The sequence below is a fragment of the Megascapheus bottae genome, chromosome 38 (assembly GCF_031878675.1).
Source record: "Megascapheus bottae isolate mThoBot1 chromosome 38, mThoBot2.hap1, whole genome shotgun sequence".
Lineage (NCBI taxonomy): Eukaryota > Metazoa > Chordata > Mammalia > Rodentia > Geomyidae > Megascapheus > Megascapheus bottae.
This window is the reverse complement of record NC_143546.1, coordinates 69483-92505: the sequence shown is the minus strand read 5'-3', so window position 1 is coordinate 92505 and position 23023 is coordinate 69483. Positions and strand designations below refer to the sequence as shown.

Genomic DNA, 23023 nt, shown 5'->3' with positions numbered 1-23023 from the left:
ACCCTTGCCGCCCTTTTCTGTTTCCTAAGAAGCTTTGTTTTCCTGGAGCCCAGCCGGAGCTACACCTGCCCTGTCCAGTGTCTGGCCGTCCCTCGTTCCTGCCTCTCTTCTAGGACACTGGTTTTCTCCAGGATACTTACCTGCTAGGCAGATGGGGGACGTTTAGAAGAGGCCTCACTGGTCACTACACAAAGTCCTCGAGGCGTGGAGCTTTTCCTTCTCGTGACTGTGCTCGCTGCCGAGGTCACTGAAGAGCTCCACAGCTGGAGACGTCCCTCAGGCTCCCAGCACCTGTGCCAGGTGTGTGGCATCCCCCCCCCGCTCCGGGAGCTGTCTGGAGGGTGGCCAGGCAGTGGGGAACTGGAGTACCAGTTCCAGGGCAGTCAGGGCACTCCTGGCTTGCCAGAGGACTTTCTCATCCTTTCTCTAAAACTTGGATAAAGTGAACACAACTTCATATTTTCTTTTTTTTTTCTTTTTTTGCCAGTCCTGGGCTTGAGCTCAGGGCCTGAGCACTGTCCTTGGACTTTCTCAAGGCTAGAGCTCTACCACTTGAGCCTCAGCACCACTCCCGGCTTTTTTTTTTTGTTGTTATGTATGTGGGGTACCGAGGAATCGAACCCGGGTCTTCATGCATGCTAGGCACGCACTCTACCACTAGGCCAAACTCCCGGCCCCCATATTTTCATTTTAAGGATAACATAAAACAGGGAAGCCAGGAGTTTGGCTTAGTGGCAGAGTGCTTGCCTAGCATGCACAGAGACCTAGATTCAATTCCTTGGTACCACATACACAGAAAAAGCCGGAAGTGGTGCTGTGGCTCAAGTGGTAGAGCTTTAACCTGGAGGAAAGCCCAAGGACAATGCCCAGTTCCTGAGTTCAAGCCCCGGGACTGGCAATAAATAAATGAATGAATGAATGAATGAATGAATGAAACAGGGAATGCGCCTCACAATGGCTATTTCTGTGTGATGCATTTTCATCAGTGACATTTCGCTATTTCCAGGTAGGCAGTGAACATCAGCTCAAGTGCAGCTGAAATTAAACAACACTCTAGCAATCCTGGAAACTCTCATGTATATGTGACAGGAGATCCAGCGGATCTGGGGAGCGCGGTCTTATAAGTCACCGAATTATTCTTTATTACAGAAAGGAGGGAGTGGCAATGAGTTCCTGCAGAGATAAAATGGGCATCTCCGCGTTTGACTCATTCCTGTTTGCTCCATCCGTCCCTTCTGCACATGCTTTTCGGGTGGCTTCCTCAGGAGTTGGAGCACGGCGCAGTTACCATGCGGCGCTCATGAAGCTGAGGGGTGGCCTGTGCCCTCTCGTTCTGGGAGTTGCATGGTGCCATTCCCTTCTGGGAAGAGAAGGTAATCTTGAGACCACGTTTTCCCCCGCCACGGGCCTGCCAGGCGGCAGAGCCCGGCATGCGTCTAGGACTAGCATGGAGAGCCTTCCTCTGCACTGGTGCTTCCCTGGTGCTTCTGGGAACCCTGCACTTTCCTTCTCGGCTTCCAGAATGCCCTGCAGGTCAAATAAATTAGCTGTCAAAAAACCACGTAGCACAAGTGACCTTGTGTAGGTCGCCTCACTCCCTTGCTACTCATTTCAGTATGTAGATGCGGTTGTAGCGTGCGTGCGAGGCCCGCAAAGCACCCGGGCCTGGAGGGGATGGCTTTGTGTGTGGCATCGCTCAGTTCTGCCAGCATGGCCACCACAGCTGAATCACTGTGGCCACCTGGACCCTGGGTGCGGGAGGAGGTGGGTGAGCCAGGCTGTGGACGGGAAGGGACGGAGCAGTGTGTGGGATGGAGTCAGACCCCTCACTAGGCGCCAGAGAGCCTCAAAGTCCTGCTTGAACTTGAGGTTTCCATCTTCCAGGCCCTTTGAAGAAACCAGTGCCAAGCATCCATTTAGGAGCTTTGCTTACTCCCTAGAGCGTTTGAAACTTCAGGCTGGGCATCCAGGGTCTGAAATGCTTGGAGCTGGAAATAACTCGGAGTTAGAGATGCTTGGATTTGGGAATTTCTGTATAGACTTTGCTGGGTGAACACTCCTGATAAGAAAAGTCAAAATCTGAGCGATCCAAAGACCTCAGCCTTGGCACGTGCCGTGGTTCCTATGTAAGGGAGGCTCAAACTGAGAGTGGAGTGTTTACCTTCATTTAAAACATGCTCGCTCCTTTTCCCTCCCTCCTCCTCCTCCTCCTCCTCCTCCTCCTCCTCCTCCTCCTCCTCCTCTTCTTCTTCTTTCTTTTTACTTCTAGAATACAATACCATATTCAACCAAAGGTACCAAGGCGGTGCTAACATTTTCACCCAACCAAAACCAAATTCCGTCTTAGCAGCTGCTGGCTCGCCCAACAAGGGCCCCTCTCATTCCTGGCGCCTGGCTGAGAGCACATTCCCATGCCTTCTGGGTTTAAGGAAGATCATGGCCAGTTCCCTCTGCCTCACCCCGCCTCATGCCTGGAGCCCACAGGAGTTCTGCCTTCTCGACGTGAGATCCTGCAAGGACACTGCGTGCCAGAGCTGCTTCTCCAGGAGCTCCTTAGGGTAAGCTGAACACGGCTAGCCTTGCTCCCTTCACCGTCCGCGATGGCTCTTCTGCTTTAAACCCTGGACTATTCAGGTCCACGCCGAGCGAGTGTGGCAAAAGTGGATGAGCAATGCTTGTTACCTTGCTGTGGATTCACAAGTATTGACCCTGGCTTGGCTGTTCCTGAGTGAGGTTTATGTTCATCGATTACACCCATTATTGGCCACAACCTAAGACCCACACACATATGTGGGCAGTGTTAGCCTGGCCCAGCTTTTGGGATTGTCCAAGTTTCCAATGTAGTATCTTACTGTTATTTGTTATGCCTGGAGTTCAGTTAAGAAGATAAATGATCGAGTCTTACGTCTGAAAACATCAGGATTTAAAGTCCTTTGTGAGTGTGGTAGCTGACTCTGTTGCTAAGATCTGTTCCTTCGTGTGTGTGTGTGTGTGTGTGTGTGTGTGTGTGTGTGTGTGCGCGCACCGTGAATCCCCTAAAGTTCCACTTGTTCCCAGCTCTGAACTCCAGGGCTAATGTCACTGGCCACCGAAGTCCGGGAGACTCTTATCTCCAGTTAACCACCAAAAAACCAGGAGTGGTGCTGTGGCTCAAGTGGCAGAGCACTAGCCTTGAGCTGAAAAACTCAGGGACAGCGCCCAGGCCCAGGGTTCAAGCCCCACAGCTGACAGAAGAAGAAGAGGAGGAAGAAGAAGATTCATTTTACACATGAGGCGGCTGAGTACGTGGCTGGCACATTCTGGAGGGTTACAGCCTCCAAGGTTGCTCTCTTCTGGATGACACCACTGCCCGCTTGTCTGTGCACTCAGGTCCAGCAAGAGCCACATTCCCGGCCCCAGTCTTCCAGTTCCTGGGCACCCCTTGGTCTCTGTCGGTCCTGTCGTTGGGAGCCTTTGTTCCCCGAGTTCAGGACCTGTTAGCTCTGCTGACCGTGGAGCATTCAGGGCTCCTCTTCAGGTGACAGAGCACTGACTGGAACAAGATGTCTGCTTGGGAAGAATTGCTCTGTTCTGAGCCTTGCTCTCTACGGTTGGAGAAGATAGCTCATTCTGGGAGGACAGGCACTTCTTCCTAATGAATCACTTGGTAATTGATTTAATTATATGCAATTAATATGAGAACCAGATGGGAGTGAAAAGTAATTACATTGATTTGTTTAATTATATCGCTCCAAGGGAGAAATGTGTATTTGAAACGACTTATCATATGTGAGTTCTTAATAACATGCCTCGCTCCACAGCAAATGAAAAACAAAGGTAATGAACACTTTCCACCATTCCTGGGGCAGTGTAGCCACCCCGAGTTTGAAACGGGCTGAGTCAGGTGACAGCTGTTATCTCCCCGAGTCTCACCTGGTCTGTGGCAGTCCCCGGAGTGCCGCAGACCTGGAGGGGGGGGCTGTGGGAGGTGCTGCTGAGACACTTCCAGGACTATGGGGCCCTGGGTTCTTCCTCTCTCTCCCTTCCTGGCTTGAGATGTGGGCATTCGCCCCAACGTGTGCTCCTATCGTGAGGTTCCGCCTGCATCAGAGGCCCAGACCCGTGAGTTACCCAATCTCGGCCTTTAGTCTTCAGAACCGTGAGCCAAAATACCCCTTACTTCACACGTCCCCTGTGTCGGCCAGGTTGAGGGAGTGTGAGGCTGAGAAGCCCGTGAGGCGGTTTGTATGGCTTGTCCCTTGCTCAGCGGACTCCGCCCTCTTGCTGAAGCGGCTAAGATAGATCTTGACTGAGTAACTTCTCAGCCGGGGAACAAGGCTTTCCTGTTTCTCAGAATCATCGGAGCCATGGAGTCCAGGTGTAAATCACTTTATGACAAGGGCTTGGGATCTGTTCTCAGTGAAAGCCTCTGGCAGACCCCTTCCTTGGCCCCATGACTCAGCTAGAAGCAGGAGACAGGGAGCCTCCAGCAATTCTGTCTGAAGCCACTTGGAAGCCACCTTGGAATCCGGGAATAACAGGGTGATGGATGGCATGTGAACCATGACGGAAACTACCCTGAGGAAGGGAGCAGCAGGGCCCCCGGGACAGGCCTCCTCGCTAGGGGTGGCTCTCACCAGTAGTGGCCAGGCAGCTCTTTGGGAACAGGAGTGTCCCCTCCTGGGAATCAAGTTGCTCTCCTCCATGGTGACCACGACGACTTCTCTGGAACCGTCAGCCATGGTCCTCCAGGCCACCCTGGGCTTCCCTCCATACACCCTCGCCCCCTACCCCCGGCCGACATTTGTGCAGACCTTCAGCTTGTGTCTGCAAAGATGGGCTGACACCCTTCCTGGGTCTCTTCTCTCTTCTCTGCCCTTTACATCCCTGGTATCTTCATTCGGAGAGGTGGGAAGTCGAGAGACGTGACATATGGAGCCCTGGGGGCTTGCCATGTGGCTGAATCTCCTGTCTCAGTACTGACACGCAAGGGTCCACAGCTAGGAGGCAGGCTGCATTCCCACATGCTGCATTCCCGCATGCTGTATTCTACATGCTGCATTCCCGCATGCTGTATTCTACATGCTGCATTCCCACATGCTGTATTCCCGCATGCTGCATTCCCACATGCTGCATTCCCACATGCTGTATTCCCGCATGCTGCATTCCCGCATGCTTTATTCCCGCATGCTGCATTCCTACATGCTGTGTTCTACATGCTGTATTCCCACATGCTGTATTCCCACATGCTGCATCCCTACACGCTGCATTCCTACATGCTGCATTCCTGCGTACTGCATTTCCACATGCTGCATTCCCACATGTGGCATTCCCACATGCTGCATTCCCACATGCTGCATTCCCACATGCTGTATTCCCACATGCTGCATTCCCGCATGCTGCATTCCCGCATGCTGCATTCCCGCATGCTGCATTCCTGCAGACTTTATGAGTCATTTACTTTTTTACTTTTTCCCATCCTCATTTGGAAACTGCTCTGATGATTCTATGTGCATCATAAACACTGTCTGGGATACAATAAATTGTATTTCAGTTTTCAGTGTGTAATCAGTTACCATTCTACTTACCCTCCTTAAGTGTACGGCTGACTTTGCTGCCTGTAGCATCTGACTAATTGTGGAGGGAAACAGCTCTGTTAGTCATTGAGGGTAACTCATACGAGAAATATAAAATCCCCAAACACCCTCGGTGACAGTGAGTTACAATGTGCTTCCATGTGTTGGACTTGCCTTCAGGACTTTCCAGGAGCAAAGCACACAGGATGACTGGGGATTATAGTTGGGGATTTCTGTGTCTATCACTCAAGAAATGTATTTTCCAGGCTCTCCTTCTGACCTTTCTCTGCTTCCTGAGTGCTCACTGGAGGCTATTCAAAATTATTTCTGTGTCTGTACACCATCTGGTTGCTTTGATGATAACTTAAATTCAGGGAGCAGCTGAAAGGTTAAACACAGCAAATATTCCATGAGCCAGGGTCCTGGAGTCTGATGGCAATCAGAGTAGAGACAGCACTGAGCCTTCCTCTGAACGTGGAGACAGGACCCCTCTGCCATGTAAGAAGCTACTGGGAGCATTCCTGGGGGATGTTAGCCTGGGCCTGTAGCAGGAGAAATAAACCTTTCCAACCTGTCATCACTTACTTTTACAGTAAGACGTGCAGGCATTTGCCTTTGTCTCTGGTTTATTAGAAAAAGGAAAGGGGCTGGGCACATAGTTCAGTGGCACAACTCTTGGCTATCATGTATAAGACCCTTGGTTTGATCCCTAGCACCAGAAAAATAAAGTGGAGAAGCGGATGGGGGAGATACCAAGGATAATATTCTTAGTGTTTCTCCAGAAGGCACAGCTTTGTGTACAACTAGTGCAAGGAGATGTTTCCGCGGCTCTTTCCTCCCTCTTGTGACAAGGTGGTGTCACTGCGTTCTGCTTTTGCAGACAATTTTTGCATGGTGTTGGGTTAAGCAGGGGGGCAGAAATCAAGCACAAGATTTCCCTCTTCCTGGAGTGATACATGATATGAATTTTATATACAAGTATTGAAAGTGATTATATAAATTTTACTCATGGCCTGGAATTTGGCCTAGTGGTTAAAGTGCTTGCCTAGCATGCAAAAAGACCCGGGTTCAATTCCTTGGTACCACATACATAGAAAAAGCCCGAAGTGGTGCTGTGGCTCAAGTGGTAGAGCTCTAGCCTTGAGAAAACCCAAGGACAGTGCTCAGGCCCTGAGCTCAAGCCCAGGACTGGCAAAAAAAATAAAATAAATTTTACTCATAAAGGAAGGATCTGAATTTGTATGTCATACATGTGTAGTATTTCTGGATTTTTTTTTTGCCAGTGCAAAAACATGTAGGGCTGTGAAGATTTATAAGAGGCAACATAAAAGATGCATTTTCTGGGTCCTGTATCTGAGTTCTTTGATTGAACCTTTTTCTGCTGCAGTCACTTTGCAATTATCCCTGGCTCCAGGCAAGTTAATATTTACTGACCAGCATCTTGTGTTGGGAGGCCTATTGCCCAAAGCAGGCAATGGCTTCTTATTATCTTAAAAGAACCCATTGCATGAGTCAGGAGTGGTCAGAGTGCTAAGACCCGGGTTTGATTCCTCAGTATCACATACATAGTAAAAAGCCAGAGTGATGCTGTGTCTCAAGTGGTAGAGCTCTAGCCTTGAGAAAACCCAAGGACAGTGCTCAGGCCCTGAGCTCAAGCCCAGGACTGGCAAAACAAAAACAAAACCAACCAAACAAAAAAGACATTGCAGCCGAAATCCACACGTGAGTGCTTTGTGAGCATGAGTCAACTTTCCCTGGTTGTCAATCAGAACCCTGAGTGATACAGTCACGTACAAAGTCTTATCCTAGTCAAACTGGCTGAGATTGAAACTGGTATGGGAACTAATTTTAAATGGCTGCCATGCTACCTTCTTCTCCTTCCAGGGTCCAGCCACAACCATCATTGTTTGTTTCCATAGCACATTCTTTTCATGTGTCAAGTTAGGCACCTTTCTTTCTACTTTGACAACTCCCCTCATTGATTTTGACACTCACTTGGTCTTGCTCACCCTGCCTGTCCCTCTTGTTGGTTGTGGTTCCTCACTGGCTGGAACTGATTTTGAGACTGGCTCGCCACAAATGTCCCATAGATCCTAAATTCTGACTCAGGTCGGGGGCTGAATGCTGCACTTTCTCTTAGATGACAACAGATTTGGTTTTGGACTTCAATTTCACATACTAGGAATAGCAGGTAGACGTCACAGGTATTCCAGGCTGTTTCTTTTTGTCAGGATTCAAGCGCAGAGAACGTTGCTACCTACCATGTCTGGGAAATAGAGATGTTCTGCCTCCCCCGTGCTAGGGACTGGACCCAGGGTCTCTTGCACTCCTGCAAGTGCTGTACTCTAAACACATCCAATCTTATCTTGCTTCTTGTCTTTAAGGCTAGTGTCCTGGGCCTTGCCCCCCCCCTCCCCCGGCTCCAGTGAGCACCAGCACTCAAAGGCCCACAATGATAAGGCAGAAGTGGACCAGAGGCTAAACAAGCAAGGTGCTGGTTCAGGGTGAAATAAGGTGGCTGAGCCAAGTACAGTAATTGAGGCAGCCAGACCAGCACCTGGCCAGGTTCTAGGGCTAGTGCCTTCTCAGATATCATGGCCCCTGGCCAGGAGGTAGTGGGCAGTTCACCCAGCCCTGGAAAGCCTAGTGGTGAAAAAGGCTGCTATTCATTAACTGCAGATATCTAGCTCAAGGTAAGCTGGGAGGGCTCTGCTTATGGGAAAATACAGCCTTAGGAAAGCCTTACCTACAGAGCTTTAGCCTCTGGCATCTTGTCCTCTGGGTCCAGGAAATGAAGCCTCCCTCCAGGCGTGCCTGCATCCCTGGAGACAGGGGTGGGCACTTGGCTGATAGTTTATTAGACGTGTCAGTCCAGTACCTGGGACCGGGAGCTTCCTGTGAACCTGCCCCCTGCCCTGACACTATTTAGGGCAGGACCAGCTTAGGTGCCATTTCGCCATGCCACTGTCTCTGGGCTGTTCTTCAATTACCGTGGTGTCCCAATTTGGCACTCCACTGGAGCAGAACTAGCTTGTTGGTATTGTATTTGTTGTTTCTGTCATCTCTGGCCTGTTTCCTAACTGCATTGAGTGTGTTTTCTGGCTGCTGGCCTTTGAGACAAGAGTTCACCAGGCAGCCACTGGGCTTGTAATAAAGAGTCCAAGGTTCAAACTTGCTAAATGTGGCTTCTGTATATTTGAACCTTATTACAAGGGTGGCACTGACAAATAGAAGCACAGGCAGGACCCACGGCAACCTCTGTAGATAGATGGCCAACAGATGTCAGATCGAGGACTGCTCTTGATAAACAAACTGAAAACTCAGCATTTTGTAGCTCTACTTGAAGAAGTCAGGAGAAGGGGTGCAGACTAGTTCTGGAATAACTTTTAACCCAGGCGAGTTAATCAGGGAAAATGAGGCACAAGAAACGGAAGTCTGGAATTCAGTCACTGTACGAATGAGTAGTTCTACTGTTTCTTTCTCCCCTTTCTCTCCCCCCCTGCCCACCCCACTTGTTTGTGTACCAGCCCTGAGGCTTGAACTCAGGGCCTGGGCACTGTCCTTGAGCCTTTATGCTCAAGGCTAGTGCTCTACCATTCGCGCCACTGTGTCACTTCTGGCTTTTGGGGTAGTTCACTGGAGATGAAAGTCTCACAGACTTTTCTGCACAGGCTGGCTTTGAATTGCAATCCTCAAATCTCTGCCCCCTGAGTAGCCAGGATTATAAGAGCCACTGACTAGCACTGTTTCCTTAACTGAGGAGCTCAGGGACGGTGCCCAGGCCCAGTTCAAGCTCCATGACACCCCCCCCCCCAAGAAAAAAGAAAATACAGAACATAGGTCCAGGTGTCAGATCAAGAGGGGAGAATTGATCCTCAGGTGAATCCAAGGCAGACTCACATTGTCTTTCATCCTAAATACACGAGCCGAGCACTGCTGGTGAGCAGGCGTGCCTCAGGCAGCCAGGACTCCTCTGGAAGCACGAAAAGGACAGGGTGGCCTGCTGTCTCTCCAGGTCTAGAGGGAAAGGCCAGGGTGCCAAGGTAACCCAGCCCCGCTGGACTACAATTCCCAGCAGTCCAAGCGCCGGCGCAGGCGCACAGGGCCACCGCGGCGCGGCTGGCCGGAAGTGGGCGTATCACCGGTCCCGCCTCGCCCCTCGGCTCGGCTGGTGCCCGGGACTCCGGCGACGGCGCCGCTCGCTGCAGGTCGCGCTCATGGCTTCCTCGCTGCGGTTCGACGGGCGTGTGGTGGTGGTCACCGGTGCGGGCGGAGGTGAGCCGCTCCGTCGTCGTCGTGCCGGCCGGCGCGGGCCTCCTCGGCGCTGGCCGCCGGGTCCCGGGCGCCGTGCGGGCTGCGGGCCAGGGCCGGCCTGGCCCCGGCGCGGAGCGGAGGCTCGCCTGAGGCCGGCTCCGAGCCCGCGGGCCGCTCCCGGGCGCCCCCGCCGCGGTGACCGGAGTTGTGGGGAGCGGCCCGGCCTCCGACCCCGGCCCCGACCCCGGGCCCGGCCCCGACCCCTGACCCCCGACCCCGGCCCTGAACCCCGACCCCGGCCCCGACCCCGGCCCCTGACCCCCGACCCCCGACCCCGACCCCGGCCCTGAACCCCGGCCCCGACCCCGACCCCAACCCCGGGCCCGTACCCGGCCCCGACCCCGGCCCCGACCCCCGACCCCGGGCCCCGGCCCCGACCCCGGCCCCGACCCCGACCCCGGCCCCGACCCCCGACCCCGACCCCGGCCCCGACCCCGACCCCGGCCCCGACCCCGACCCCGACCCCGACCCGAACCCCGACCCCAGGCCCCGACCCCCGACCCCAGGCCCCGACCCCCGACCCCGAACCGAATCCCGACCCCGACCCCAGGCCCCGACCCCGGGCCCCCGACCCCGACCCCCGACCCCGACCCCAGCCCCGGCCCCCGATCCCCGGCCCCCGACCCCCGACCCCGACCCCGGCCCAGGCCCCCGGCCCCCGACCCCGACCCCGGCCCCCTACCCCGACCCCCGGCCCCCGGCCCCGACCCCCGGCCCCGACCTCGGCCCCGGCCCCGACCCCCGGCCCCGACCCCGGCCCCGACCCCGACCCCGACCCCTCCCCCTCCCCGCCCCGCTCCCGACCCCTTGACCCAGTTCCAGCTGATTGCAGCCCACAGCTTCCTTTTGCAAAACATTAATTAGTCGTTATGGTCCATTCTTTTTTTTTTTTTTTTTTTTGCCAGTCCTGGGCCTGAGCACTGACCTCGGGTTCTTCTTCTCCAGTTCAGAGCTCTACCACTGGAGCCTCAGCACCACCTGTGGCTTTGGTCTGTGTATGTGGTACCCAGGAATCGAACCCGGGTCTTCGTGCATGGTAGGGGAGCACTCCACCACCTGGCCACACTCCCGGCCCTGTTAGGGTCCATTCTGAGGGCAGTAGCTCTCGTCCACACGTTGGGTGGCTCTGTCATTCCTTCCGAGTGGACTCAGCAGTAGTATACTTTGGGGGTGCCTGCTCCTGCTGGGGAGCTTTACGTTTTGAGTTCTTTTGGGACACCACAGCCCCACCTCAGCTGTGTGTCTACTCACGCATCAGTGACTTTACATAGAAGCTGCAGACGTCAGTTATTAATGAGATTTAAGAGTTACGCTAAACTCTCAAGACACGTCAAAAGTAAGTGCCAGCGGGGAGTTTGGCCTAGTGGCGGAGTGTTTGCATGTACGAAGACCCGGGTTCGATTCCTTGGTACCACGTATATAGAAAAAAAAAACCAAAAACTGGAAGTGGTGCTGTGGCTCAAGTGGTAGAGCTCTAGTCTTGAGAAAGCACCAGAACAGTGCTCAGACCCTGAGCTCAAGGCGCAGGACTGGCAAAAAGAAAGGAAAAAAAAAAAAAAGTAAATGTCTTCTCGTAGGTAGCTTCACAGGTGAATGCTGCAAAGCCGGTCCTGATTTCCAGTCTCATAGTCTCCCTGAAATATTCCACTCAAAATGGACATAGACATAATAGATCTATGTAGCTATCCATCTCTAAGTATGTATATGTGTCTATACATAACTATAGCTATCCCTCTATCCATCTCATATTCCCCTTCTTGGGAATATTAAACTTCCTCTTCAGAGCTGTGAGTCACAGAATTTTTTGTGTGTTTTATGATTACAGGTTCAGTGCAGAATACAGAAATCACTAGATACTTTGAAGCAGAGAGGGCTTGCCAGGGGTAACTGGGTTTGGAGCAGGGCCTGTTTGACCCCTTGGAGGACTCAGTACCTTCAAGACTCCCACTGGACTTGTAATACAGGCCATCAGGGATCAAAAGTGTGGAAGCTGCCAGGAAGTAGGAAGCGTGACTGCAAAGTTGCTTCTACAGGTGCTGCTTGAACTCAGGGCCTGGCTGCTGTCCCTGAGTTCTTTTGCTCAAAGCCAGTGTGCTCTCCCACTTTGAGCCGCAGCCTCAGTTTTTTTCTGTGGTTAATTGGAGATGAAGAGTCTTCCTGTTGGGGCTGGCTTTGAGCCACAATCCTCAGATCTCAACCTCCTGAGTAGCTAGGATTACAGACTTGAGCCACCTGTGGCGCCCCCAAACAGGTGCTGCTTTTTAACACCCAACGTATTTCCAGAACGTCAGATTCTTAGCAGCCACAGCGAAAACTCAGTATGGAGGCCACTGCCTGATTTTCCCTTTTTAAAGTTCAAGCGAATACATCTAGCATTGGAATTCTGTTCACCGTGGCATTCCAACAGCAAGTATGGGGGGAAAAAAACCTTTGCTAGAGAAGTGGGTGGAATGAAGTTTGAACCAGTAGGAGTCTCCAATGAAGAGTCTGTTATTGTAGTGGAATTGTTTACTTGTCACTCTACTTAGTGGTAGAGTGCTTGCCTAGCATATACAGAGACCCAGGTTCGATTCCTCGGTACCACATACATAGAAAAAAGCCGGAGTGGTGCTGTGGCTCAAGGGGTAGGGTGGTAGCCTTGAGCTGAAAAGCTCAGGGACAATGCCTAGGCTCAGAGTTCAAGCCCAGGACTGGCCAAAAAAAAAAAAAAAAAACCAACAAAAAAAACCGGAATTGAGTGTGGCCTAGTGGTAGAGACCTTGCCTAGCATGCACGAAGTTCTGGGTTCGATTCCCTAGTTTCACAAACACAAAAAAAGCTGAAAGTGGTGCTGTGGCTCAAGTGGTAGAGTGCTAGCCTTGAGAAAACCCAAGGACAGTGCCCAGGCCCTGAGTTCAAGCCCCAGGACTTGTAAAAAAATGGATAGGAATTGAGCTGAGGGAACTGAAATGACGGTTGACATTTCTTCAACTTCCTGATTTTCTTGCTTTTGATTAGGATTGGGCCGAGCCTATGCCCTGGCCTTTGCAGAAAGAGGAGCGTCAGTTGTTGGTAAGTTGCTGTGTTTTTCTTTTTAATTAGTAGCTGATAATGAAAGTACAATTTGGAAAGCTACTTTTGTCTTTCTAATGTGTCAAAGGTTAATTTTTTTCTTTTTTTTGGGTGGGGCTTGAACTTTGGGCCTGGGCACTGTCCCTGAGCTCTTCACCTCAAGGCTAGTGCTTCACCACTTGAGCCACAGTGCCACTTCCTAATTTTTCTTAGTGGCTGAAATTTCTTTAAGCTTGATTTTTGAAGCTACTATTTAAAGTATGGTAGTTTCACAGAATTTCTCACTAAAGGCACTGTTAATGCAGTGCAGCACTGTGTGAAAGAAACTTCTTGCTTTTGTGTTGTGGTCAGAAGTGTTTATAGTGGTGTTCGTACAAGGTCAAGAAACATCCTGTGACTATGTAGGTAAAGGTAAGAAATGATTGAATTGGGGAACTGAAGTTTGGAATCAGGGAATCAAATATGGGTTGTCTCAATAAAAAATTTTTGATTGGAATTTCTTTTAACAAATTGAAAAATTTAGCTGGGTGTTTGTGGCTCATGCCTGTAAATCTTAGCTGCTCAGGAGGCTGAGATTGAAAATCAGTCATTGGTTGAAACCAGCCCTGGAAGACAAATCCATGAGATTCTTCTCCAGTTAACCATCAAAGAGCTAGAAGTGGAGGTGTGGCTCCAGTGGTTGAATACTACCCTTGAGTTAAAAAGGGGTCAAGCGCCAGTATAGGGACACACACACACACACACGGTTTGAGAGTATGTCTCAAGGGGTTGAGTGCTTGACTAGCAAGAATTCACACTGTAGTGCTATAAGCTGGTACTATGTTTTTCTTTTTTAATGTTACTATTTGGTTCTTGATACCTTTAATCTTAAAATTTTTATTTGTTAGATCCTTTCTAATACTTTTGTTTGGTCACAGGGCTCGAACTCTTGGCCTGGGTACTGTTCCTGAGCTCCTTAGTTCAAAGCTAGCACTCTACCATTTTGAGCCACAGCACCACTTGTGGTTTTTCTGGTGGTTCATTAGATATAAGAGTCAGACTTCCCTTTCCGGTAGTTAATTGGAGATAAGAGTCTCACAATTTTTGTGCCCTGGCTGGTATTGAATTTTGATCCTCAGATGTCAGCTTCTTGAGTAACTAGGATTACAGGCATGAGCCACTGCACCTGGCTTCTAATAAGTTTTAAAAGTAAAAGGATTTTGTTTTTCTATCTCCCTAGATTTGCTTTATGTAAGGAAAGTATCTTTTGCTCATTCTTTTACTGTTGACATATTTCTTTTTAGGGAGAGTATGGCTTATCTGAGATTAGTTGAATAAATTTCTGTGTTTATACTAAGATATAAACTTATGTCATAAAAATTTATGGCAGGTAGGCATGGTAATCTACCCTTGTGGTCCTAGCCCTGAGGAGACTGAGGCACAAGCATCAGTAGTTCAAGGCCAGCCTGAGATACATAGTGAAACCACATCTATATAAACAGAAATAAACTTTAAAAAAACCCACAACAGCAGTGTGGTCTGTGGATCAGTTTTCCTCCCCCATCCCTTTCTTTCTTTTGTCAGTCCCAGTGTTTGAACTCAGGGCCTGAGCACTGTCCTTAAGTTTTCTTAAGGCTAGAGCTCTACCACTGGAGCCACAACACCATTTCCAGCTTTTCCTATGTATGTGGTACCAAGGAATAGAATCTGGGTTTTCGTGCATGCTAGGCAAGCACTCTACCACTAGGCCACTCTCCTGGCCCCTTCATTTCCATTACCTTTGTGTTTGTTAAATTCAGATGATGAGTGTTTGAGTTTGAGGAAAACACTCATTCAGCCAGGGCCTCACTGGTAATAAGGATTCTGATTTGAAGCAAGCCTGGACAGATATATCAGAGAAATCTTATCTCTTTTTGACTAACAAAAACTGGAATTGGAGGTTAGGCTCAAATAGTAGAGTTTAGCCTTGAGCAGAAAAAGTGAGCCAAGAATGCAAGGTCCTAGGTTCAAATCCATTAATGTATGCATGTGTGTGCACACACTCACACACACACAAAGGTAAAGAAAATGGAAAGATAAAATTCATATGGATAATTTATTCTCTTATTACCTATTCTCTTATTGAAATAAGTTCTGGTCCAAAGTCCAAGAAAACAGACTAGAAATATTTGCTAAGTTTGGCTGAAGAGCTAGATTAGGTTTGGTGTTAAAGGTTAGGATTCAGTCTTTGTGAAACTGCAGAATTTATTTACTTGCCTTAGCCTCCCAAGTGCAGGGACTACAGGTACAAGGTAACAGCTTCAAACTGATCACGGCAAACTTTCTTGAGGCACTGTGCCTCAAGTACTGGATGTATGTGTTCCTCGGTGGTCCTGTGTTCCTGTTCCTGTAACCGCAAGCCAGTCCCCGAGTGAGACAACAGGGTGTCCTTGGCCGCCGTCAGCATGGTGCTTTGCTTGTGGTGTCCAGTATGTGCTGACTGAGTGAGCGCGCTAAACTCGCCTGCCTGAGAAGGGAGGTGGCAAGGACACACGTAGACTGGGGCTGGTTTGGATGTGCAAACCGAGCCCACATCCCCAGATGGGCTCTTCCCGGTGCGTGGGACGAATCCACTGACTTGTTGTGAAATAGCTGTTTGCTGCTCGTCCTGTTAGCTCAGTTTAAAGCTTGTAAGGTAGTACACCTAGCACACCTAGCACCAGCGGGGCTCATTTAATCTCTCACAAATGTGAAATGTAGCAAGCTCTGTTCTGGGTGCTGGGAATTATTGTAGGAATTAGATTGGGTCCCTGCTCTTCTGTTTTTCTTCTGTTTAAGGCTGGCCTTAAACCAGAGATTCTCCTGCCCTCAGCCTCTCAAGTGCTGGGGCAACAGGCCTGCCTTGCCAGGTCCAGTAGTCTACTTTCCCAGTGGACGACAGTAGTGGGGAGGCAGGAAATAATGTGCCATGCATGTAATAGATAATGGTGGGGCTACAGAAGGAAACAGGGAGATTGGGGCAGAGTGTGCATGAAGATGACTGCTGAGTACAGTCCAGCAGCAAGTGGAGGTGTGTGTGTGTGAGTGAACATGGAAGATGGTGCTGGAGGAAGCCAGTGAGGGCACAGCAGCACAAACGTGTGTGAGTGACTGTGAGTGTGTGAATGGGGAGGACGGCCAGTGAGGGCATAGCAGCAGAAAGCAGGTGTGTGTGTGTGTGAATGTGAGTTTGAGTAAACGTGGAGGATGGTGCTGGGGGACAGCCCGTGAAGAGTGTGTGTGTGTATGAGAGTGTGAGCGTGAACATGAACATGGAGGATGGTCCTGGGGGACGGCCCGTGAGGACAGAGCGACAGAGCATGGAAGAGCACAGGACATGCCTGCAGGTCTGTGGCCCAGGGCCCTGGCAGAAGAAGCAGGTGTGTCAGGGGTATGACTGTCTGCGTGAGGTCACTGCAGCAGCGATAGGGAGGACTGGAGAGGCTGCAGGCCAGTTATGGGCCCCAGTGAGCATGCAGTAAGGTGTGCCCTGTCACCTGACATGAGTGGGCAGCTCTCGAGAACAGGGCAGCATGACCCGAGCTAAATATTTATAGAGTGTTCTGGTTGCTTTGTAGGAAATAAGGGGTGGAAATGTAGATGAGGGTTGGCACATTGAAAAGGGACGCACATAATGCTCACACAGAATATTGATTCTCAGAGGCTGGGAGTGCTTAGAGTTAGAGTGCTTGCCTAGCATGCACGAAGCCCTGGGTTCTAGTCTTCGGTACCACATACATAGAAAAAGCCAGAAGTGGTGCTGTGGCTCAAGTGGTAGAGCTCTAGCCTTGAGAAAAGGACAGTGCCCAGGCCCTGAGTTCAAGCCCCACGAGCGGAAAAACAAACAAAAACCAACAGAATATTGATGGTCATACAGGATCTTCATTTCTCAGTGTTTCAGCAAGAAATGTGGGATTGCAACTCACATGATAAAGAATTAAAACTTTTACAAATAAAATATGTTTGCAGATCTGTCATAAAAATAGGTGCCTCCAATTAAATGTGAGATAAACGGGCAAAGTGGTAAGAAATACAAATGGATAATAAACTCATGAAAATAAAATGTTTATTATTAGTTTTTGATGTACACGTGTCCCCATTACTTGGGTATGTTGGCCTTGATGGCACTTTATGCCCAAACTCTCCTGAAATCAGTCAGTTTTCAATTAACTGCATGCATATATATATAGGGATATATATGTGGTATCATCAGTAGTTAAACCTATGTAATTGAGTTATCTCATAATTCATTGTCTTAGTATATATTGTATAGGAATTGTGTGTGCATGCATGTGTGCCAATCCTGGGCTTGAACTCAGCCTGGTCCCTATCTCTGAGCCTCTTTTGCTTGAGTCACAACTCTGCTTCCCGCCGTCTTGGTGGTTCATTGGAGATAAGAGTGCCACACACTGTCCTAGCCAGTCTGCTGGCTTTGAACTGCGATCTTCAGATCCCAGCCTCCTACGTAGCAGAACTTCAGGCATGAGCCACTGGTGCCCCACTAATGTCTGAAAATTTTGACTTCTTTAACAAATCTTTTCTTTCATTTTTGACTGTGTTCATAAAATTACTGGTATTCTGTCTAGTTGTATTTTTTCTACCATTCCTGAAAAGCACTTTTTCTTCTGTGGGTCATGGGGCTTGAACCCTGGGCCTGGGTGCTGTCCCTGAGCTCTTCAATTCAAGGCTACTGCTCTCCAATTCAGCCCCACTTCCCATTTTCTAGTGATTAATTAGAGATAAGAGTCTCTTGGCCTTTTGTGCCCAGGCTGGCTTTGAACCTCGATCCTCAGATCTCAGCCTCCTGAACAGCTAGGAATATAGGTATGAGTCACCTTGCCGACTTGAACTTTTTTTTTGTTGTTGTTACTAGGGCTTGAACTCTGGGCCTGGGTACTGTCCCTGAGCTCCTTTTGCTCAAGGCTAGCACTTTGCCATTTGAACCATAGTGCCGCTTGCAGCTTTTTCTGTAATTGGAAATAAGAGTCTCATAGATTTTCCTACCTGGGCTGGCTTCAAACTGTGATCCTCAGATCTCAGCTTCTGAGTAGATAGGATTATAGGTGTGAGCCACTGGCACCTGGCTCAGATTTTGTTGATGAAGAGATGGTAATACATTGAATGTCTAATATCTTTTTTATTTTATAGCAAGAACATGTAAAGTGAGATCTACCATCTAAACAAAAACTTAGAACACAGTATTGTTCCAGGTGCTTGGTACATGTAATGGATCTACAACTTTCTTAAGTGATTGGAACTTATAACCATTATTGCCATTTCAAATCTCTCCCTAGTTTCTGGCACTCTTCCTTGAGCTTCTTTGGCTCAAGGCTAGCATTCTATCACTGAGCCACAGAGCCACTTCCAGCTTTTTCTGTGTATGTGGTACTGAGGAATTGAACCCAGGGCTTCATGCATGCTAGGCAAGCACTACCACTAAGCCACATTCCCAGCCCCACACTCTGTTTTGAATCTAAAAATCTGACAATTTCAGCTACTCTGTAGAATAGAATTCCGCAGCCTTTGTCTTTTGTGACTATTTTATTTCACTTAGCATGTTGTTTTTGAGGTTATCATTGTGTGTGTGTATGTGTGTGTATGTATGTGTATACACACCAGTAGTAAGGTTTAAGCTTAAGACCTCAGCTCTCCCTTGGCTTTTTCATTCAAAGCTGTTGGTATTAGCACTTGAGCCACACCTCCACTGGTTTTTTGCTCGTTAAGAGAGGAGAGTCTGACAGACTTTTCTGCCCAGGCTGCTTTTGAGCTGAGATCCTTCGATCTTGCCTTCCTGAGTAGCTAAGATGACAGGCGTGCCGTGGCCAGGGCCCAGCAACTTCAAGGCTATCTTTACTCATTCTTCCTTCCAGTGCCGGACATTTAGGCTGTTTCTGTGTGGTGAGTAAGTTCTGATGGGACTGCTAATAGCTCTTCAATATGCGAAGACTTCATTTTGTCCTAATTTCATTTCTTCTGGCTAAACATCAGGAAGTAGAATAGCTGGATGGTAGTTTTAATTTGTAGTACATATTAGTTGCACACATTAGTGGGTTTTAGTGTGCTGGTCCATCCATGTACACCCTACCTTTTGCATCTTCTGGCCACCCTCTCTCCAGGGATCACCATTGTGTCTTCAGGCTCTACATTCATTTCCTAGTCCAAGAAATACCTGTTGTTTGCTGTGTGTCTTTAAATGATTTTCACATTTTTTTCTTTGCAAAAAGTGACTGGAGGCTGGGAGCGTGGCCTAGTGGTAGAGTGCTAGTCTAGCATGCACAAAGCCCTGGGTTCAATTTCTTGGAACTACATACACAGAAAAAGCCAGAAGTGGTACTATGGCTTGAGTGGTAGCCTGGAGAACACCCAAGAACAGTGCCTAGCCCCAGAGTTCAAGCCGCATGACAAAAAAAAAAAAAGTGACTTGAATCATGTCTTTTTTCAAAGAAGGAAGAGTGTTGCAGAATTAAAATTTTCATGAGAGGAGCCTATGTTTAATTTTTTTTTTCTAATCCTGGATGTAGGCTTGAGCACTGTCCTTGAGCTTTCTCAAGGCTAGATAGAGCTCTACCACTTGAGCCTCTTTTCTATGTATGTGGTACCCAGGAACCAACCCTGGGTCTTCGTGCATGCTAGGCAAGCACTCTACCTCTAGGCCAAACTCCCGGCCCCTGTTTAAACATTTTTGCTCTTTATACAGTGTTCAAAAATGATGAGGTATGTTTTCACAATACATGTGTGCTTTAGGGATGGGAGGAGAGGGAACTGGGCAGAGAAGTAAGGAAATACACTACTAAAAATTAGTTTCCAATGTGTTTGTTTCTCTTTTCAGTGAATGACTTGGGAGGAGACTTCAGGGGAGGTGGTAAAGGCTCTGTGGCTGCTGACAACGTGGTTGCAGAGATTCGAAAGAAGGGTGGAAAAGCGGTAGCCAACTATGGTACAGTATCCGCAAGCACTGGCAGTGTGCTTTATCTCCTATGGACTGATCTGCGGTCTCTGTTTATTAGATAGTTATAGTAATGAGCACATGATCTCATCTGTAAGTGGTTGCAGAAGTGGCTGTTTTATCTAGAGTGTCATTTATTGTTATTTGCGTCTATTCTTCTTCCCCACTAGGCTGCATTTTTTTTTTTTTTTGGCCAGTCCTGGGGTCTGAGCTCAGGGCCTGAGCACTGACTTTGGACTTTCTCAAGGCTAGAGCTTTGTAGGAACTAGGGCTGCACTAAGTAGTAGATAAAGGTGTACAAAAATTACACACATCCTTGACATCCTCATGGTTGGTATTTGTAAGGAACCTTGTTGAGCAGATTTACTTTTAAAAGCTATTTTTATTGGTCACGGGCTTGAACTCAGGGCCTGGGCACTGTCCCTGAGCTCTTCTACTCTAGGCTAGTGCTCTACTACTTGAGCCTTAGCACCTCTTCCAGTTTTCTGGTGGTTAATTGGAGATGAGTCTCATGAACTTTCATGCTAGGCTGGCTTTGAACTGAAATCCTCAGATCTCATCCTCCTGAGTAGCTAGAATTATAGGCTAGAGCCACCGGTGCCCAGCTAAAAGCTATTTTTTTTTTTTTTTGCCAGTGCTGGGGACTGAACTCAGGGCCTAAGCACTGTCCTTGGGCTTTCTTCAAGGCTAGTGCTCTACCATCTGAGCTACAGCACCACTTCCAGCTTTTTTCTATGTATGTGGTACTGAGGAATCGAACTGGGGTCTTAGTGCATGCTAGGCAAGCACTCTACCACTAGGCTATACTCCCGGCCCCATTATTATTATTTTTTAAAGCTAATGTTTACGATTGTCCTACAATTTGTTTCTATACTGTGAATTGAATATGGTCGTTGTTTGGTAGGCAGGTGCTTGAGCCATGCCTCCAGCCTATGTTTGAGTTATGTTTGAAGTAGTCTTCCTTCATGCCCGGGTTGTTCTAGGCTACCATTCTCCCACCTGTAGCTGGGATGATTGACATGGAATTTCCTGAGCTCCATTTTTTTGTCTGGCTGGCCTTGAACCTTAAATCCCAATCCTCCCTACTCTCACTCAGGTAGGTAGGATTATTGGCCTAGCCCAAAGCAAGCAGATTTTTTTTTTTGCCAGTCATGGGACTTGGACTTAGGCATTCCTCAGGGCTAGCACTCAACCTCTTGAGCCACATTCCCAGCCCTGAGAGTAGATTATTATGGGAAATCAAGTTAGAGCTTGTTTTGAAATTTTGTGGGAGTGAAAGAGGCCTTCTGCTTTACTCTGAGTGCTGAGATTACAGAACACAGCACCACTGTGCCCTCCTCTGTCTGGCAGAGCTAACACGGGATTGTGTGAGTGCTGTGGAAGGGTCACCCCTGTGAACAAAGAAGAGGAGCATAGATGGCGATGAAGCTGGGTTGCCAGGACAGTGGCTGGCACACAGTACGGGGTGTAAGCCAAGCTTGGGGATGATGGGCGCAGCATTGCAGAGCCACGAACTTGTAATCAGCATTGTAGTCAGTAGGTTTGTTTTCCACGTGTAAGTTACATAATGCTGATCATGTGATTTTAAAGTTAAATGTGTACTCCCTGATCCTTAAATTCTTATGTGTACGAAGGAGAGTGCCTCTGTGGTTTTTGAAATTAAATGTAAATTAAATTAATTGCCTCTCAAACTGTTTTGGACACTCAGTAACCATTTGGTGTATTGAACAGTGCAGAAATGGCCCTTTGCATTCCTACAGAAAGCTGGATTGGGCAGTGCTGCTTTAGGTAGTAATCTTATTCCTCCCCCCCCCACCAAACCGCATTTCCTTGGCAACATTAGACGATCTGTGTTTTAATTTGCTATATGCCTACAGCACAAACACATTTTTTTCTTGGAAACTCACTCTGTTGGGTGAACAGTATCAGCCTAGTGTCCTGACCCAGAGGGCTTAGAACTGATAGGTGAGGAGAGTAACAAACCTGTGCACTGATGTCTTTTCCCTCCAGATTCGGTGGAAGCCGGAGAGAAGATTGTGAAGACAGCCCTGGATGCATTTGGAAGAATCGGTGAGGGTCCTTCTCAATGGTAGCCCCACAGAGCACTACTACCTTCCTAATGCACTGTTACATTTACTAGACACATCACTCTTTCTTGATCATCACAGTTTGGAGTTGTTTTACAGTTTTAATTATTTTATTTATCCTACCTCTTTCCATAAAAAAAAAATCTCAAGGTGACAGTTTTATAGTTAAATGTGTGCAACATGCTGACTTGTTTTTGTTTTTTACATTGTAAGTGCCTGCATTGTATTTGTTATGCTCCCTCCCTTATTTATTATTATCATTACTATTGTTATTTAAAAAAACAACCCTTTAGGTGCTGGTCCTTAGGCTTGGACTTAGGGCCTCGGCATTGGCCCTGAGCTTTCCTATTCAGGGCTAGCACTCCACCACATGTGCCACAGCACCGCTTCCAGGTTTGTCACAGTTCATTGGAAATCAGGTCTTGTGGACTTTTTGTGCTTGGGCTGACGAGGATGGCCAGGCTGAGCCACAGATACCATGGTATATTCTGTACCTGTTATACTTCCTTTCCATGGTGCACAGAAAGCCAGTGTCTGAAGGAGATATGAGCTGTGATTCATGCGCTTACTTTAAAATATGTGACTTGGTTTTTTTTTTTTATATTGTAGATGTTGTGGTCAACAATGCAGGGTGAGTAGTTCTTTTTGCACATGTAGTGTACTGCATACAGCTCTTTGTAAGTATATATCCCCCTCCTTACTGTGTGTAACACCCATGTTTTAGGATTCTGAGGGATCGCTCCTTCTCAAGGATCAGTGATGAAGACTGGGGTGAGTTGTTTAATGTCTCTGTGAACATAGCTATCTCTTCATATTTTTAATATTTGTTATTTTTAATACTTAAAGAAAATCCTACTTTCTGCTTTTACTGCTGCTAATACAAATGTTGGATAAGCTCTGCACTGGAAATGAGTATACTTGGACATACCTATTCCTTTAAACGTTTAATAAATTAAAAAATGTTAAATCATTTGGCATAAATTATTTAATATTTTTTTCTTTTTTTCTGCTTGAGGCTGACACCATTTTCTAGCAGTATTAATTCTTTGAAGTAGTCATCAAAATGCTTACCT

General features: G+C 48.4%; 1 protein-coding gene across 1 annotated transcript in view; it reads left to right on the top strand.

Annotated features, from left to right (window-relative positions):
* The first annotated feature begins 9720 nt into the window (after positions 1 to 9720).
* Positions 9721 to 23023, top strand: part of Hsd17b4 (hydroxysteroid 17-beta dehydrogenase 4) — a 53417-nt gene continuing 40114 nt past the window's right edge. The window contains exons 1-6 of the mRNA XM_090325463.1: positions 9721 to 9830; positions 12867 to 12920; positions 19747 to 19854; positions 21874 to 21933; positions 22560 to 22581; positions 22675 to 22721. Coding sequence (XP_090181589.1) covers positions 9773 to 9830; positions 12867 to 12920; positions 19747 to 19854; positions 21874 to 21933; positions 22560 to 22581; positions 22675 to 22721 — 349 coding nt within the window. The 5' untranslated portion in view covers positions 9721 to 9772. The remainder of the gene's footprint in view (positions 9831 to 12866; positions 12921 to 19746; positions 19855 to 21873; positions 21934 to 22559; positions 22582 to 22674; positions 22722 to 23023) is intronic.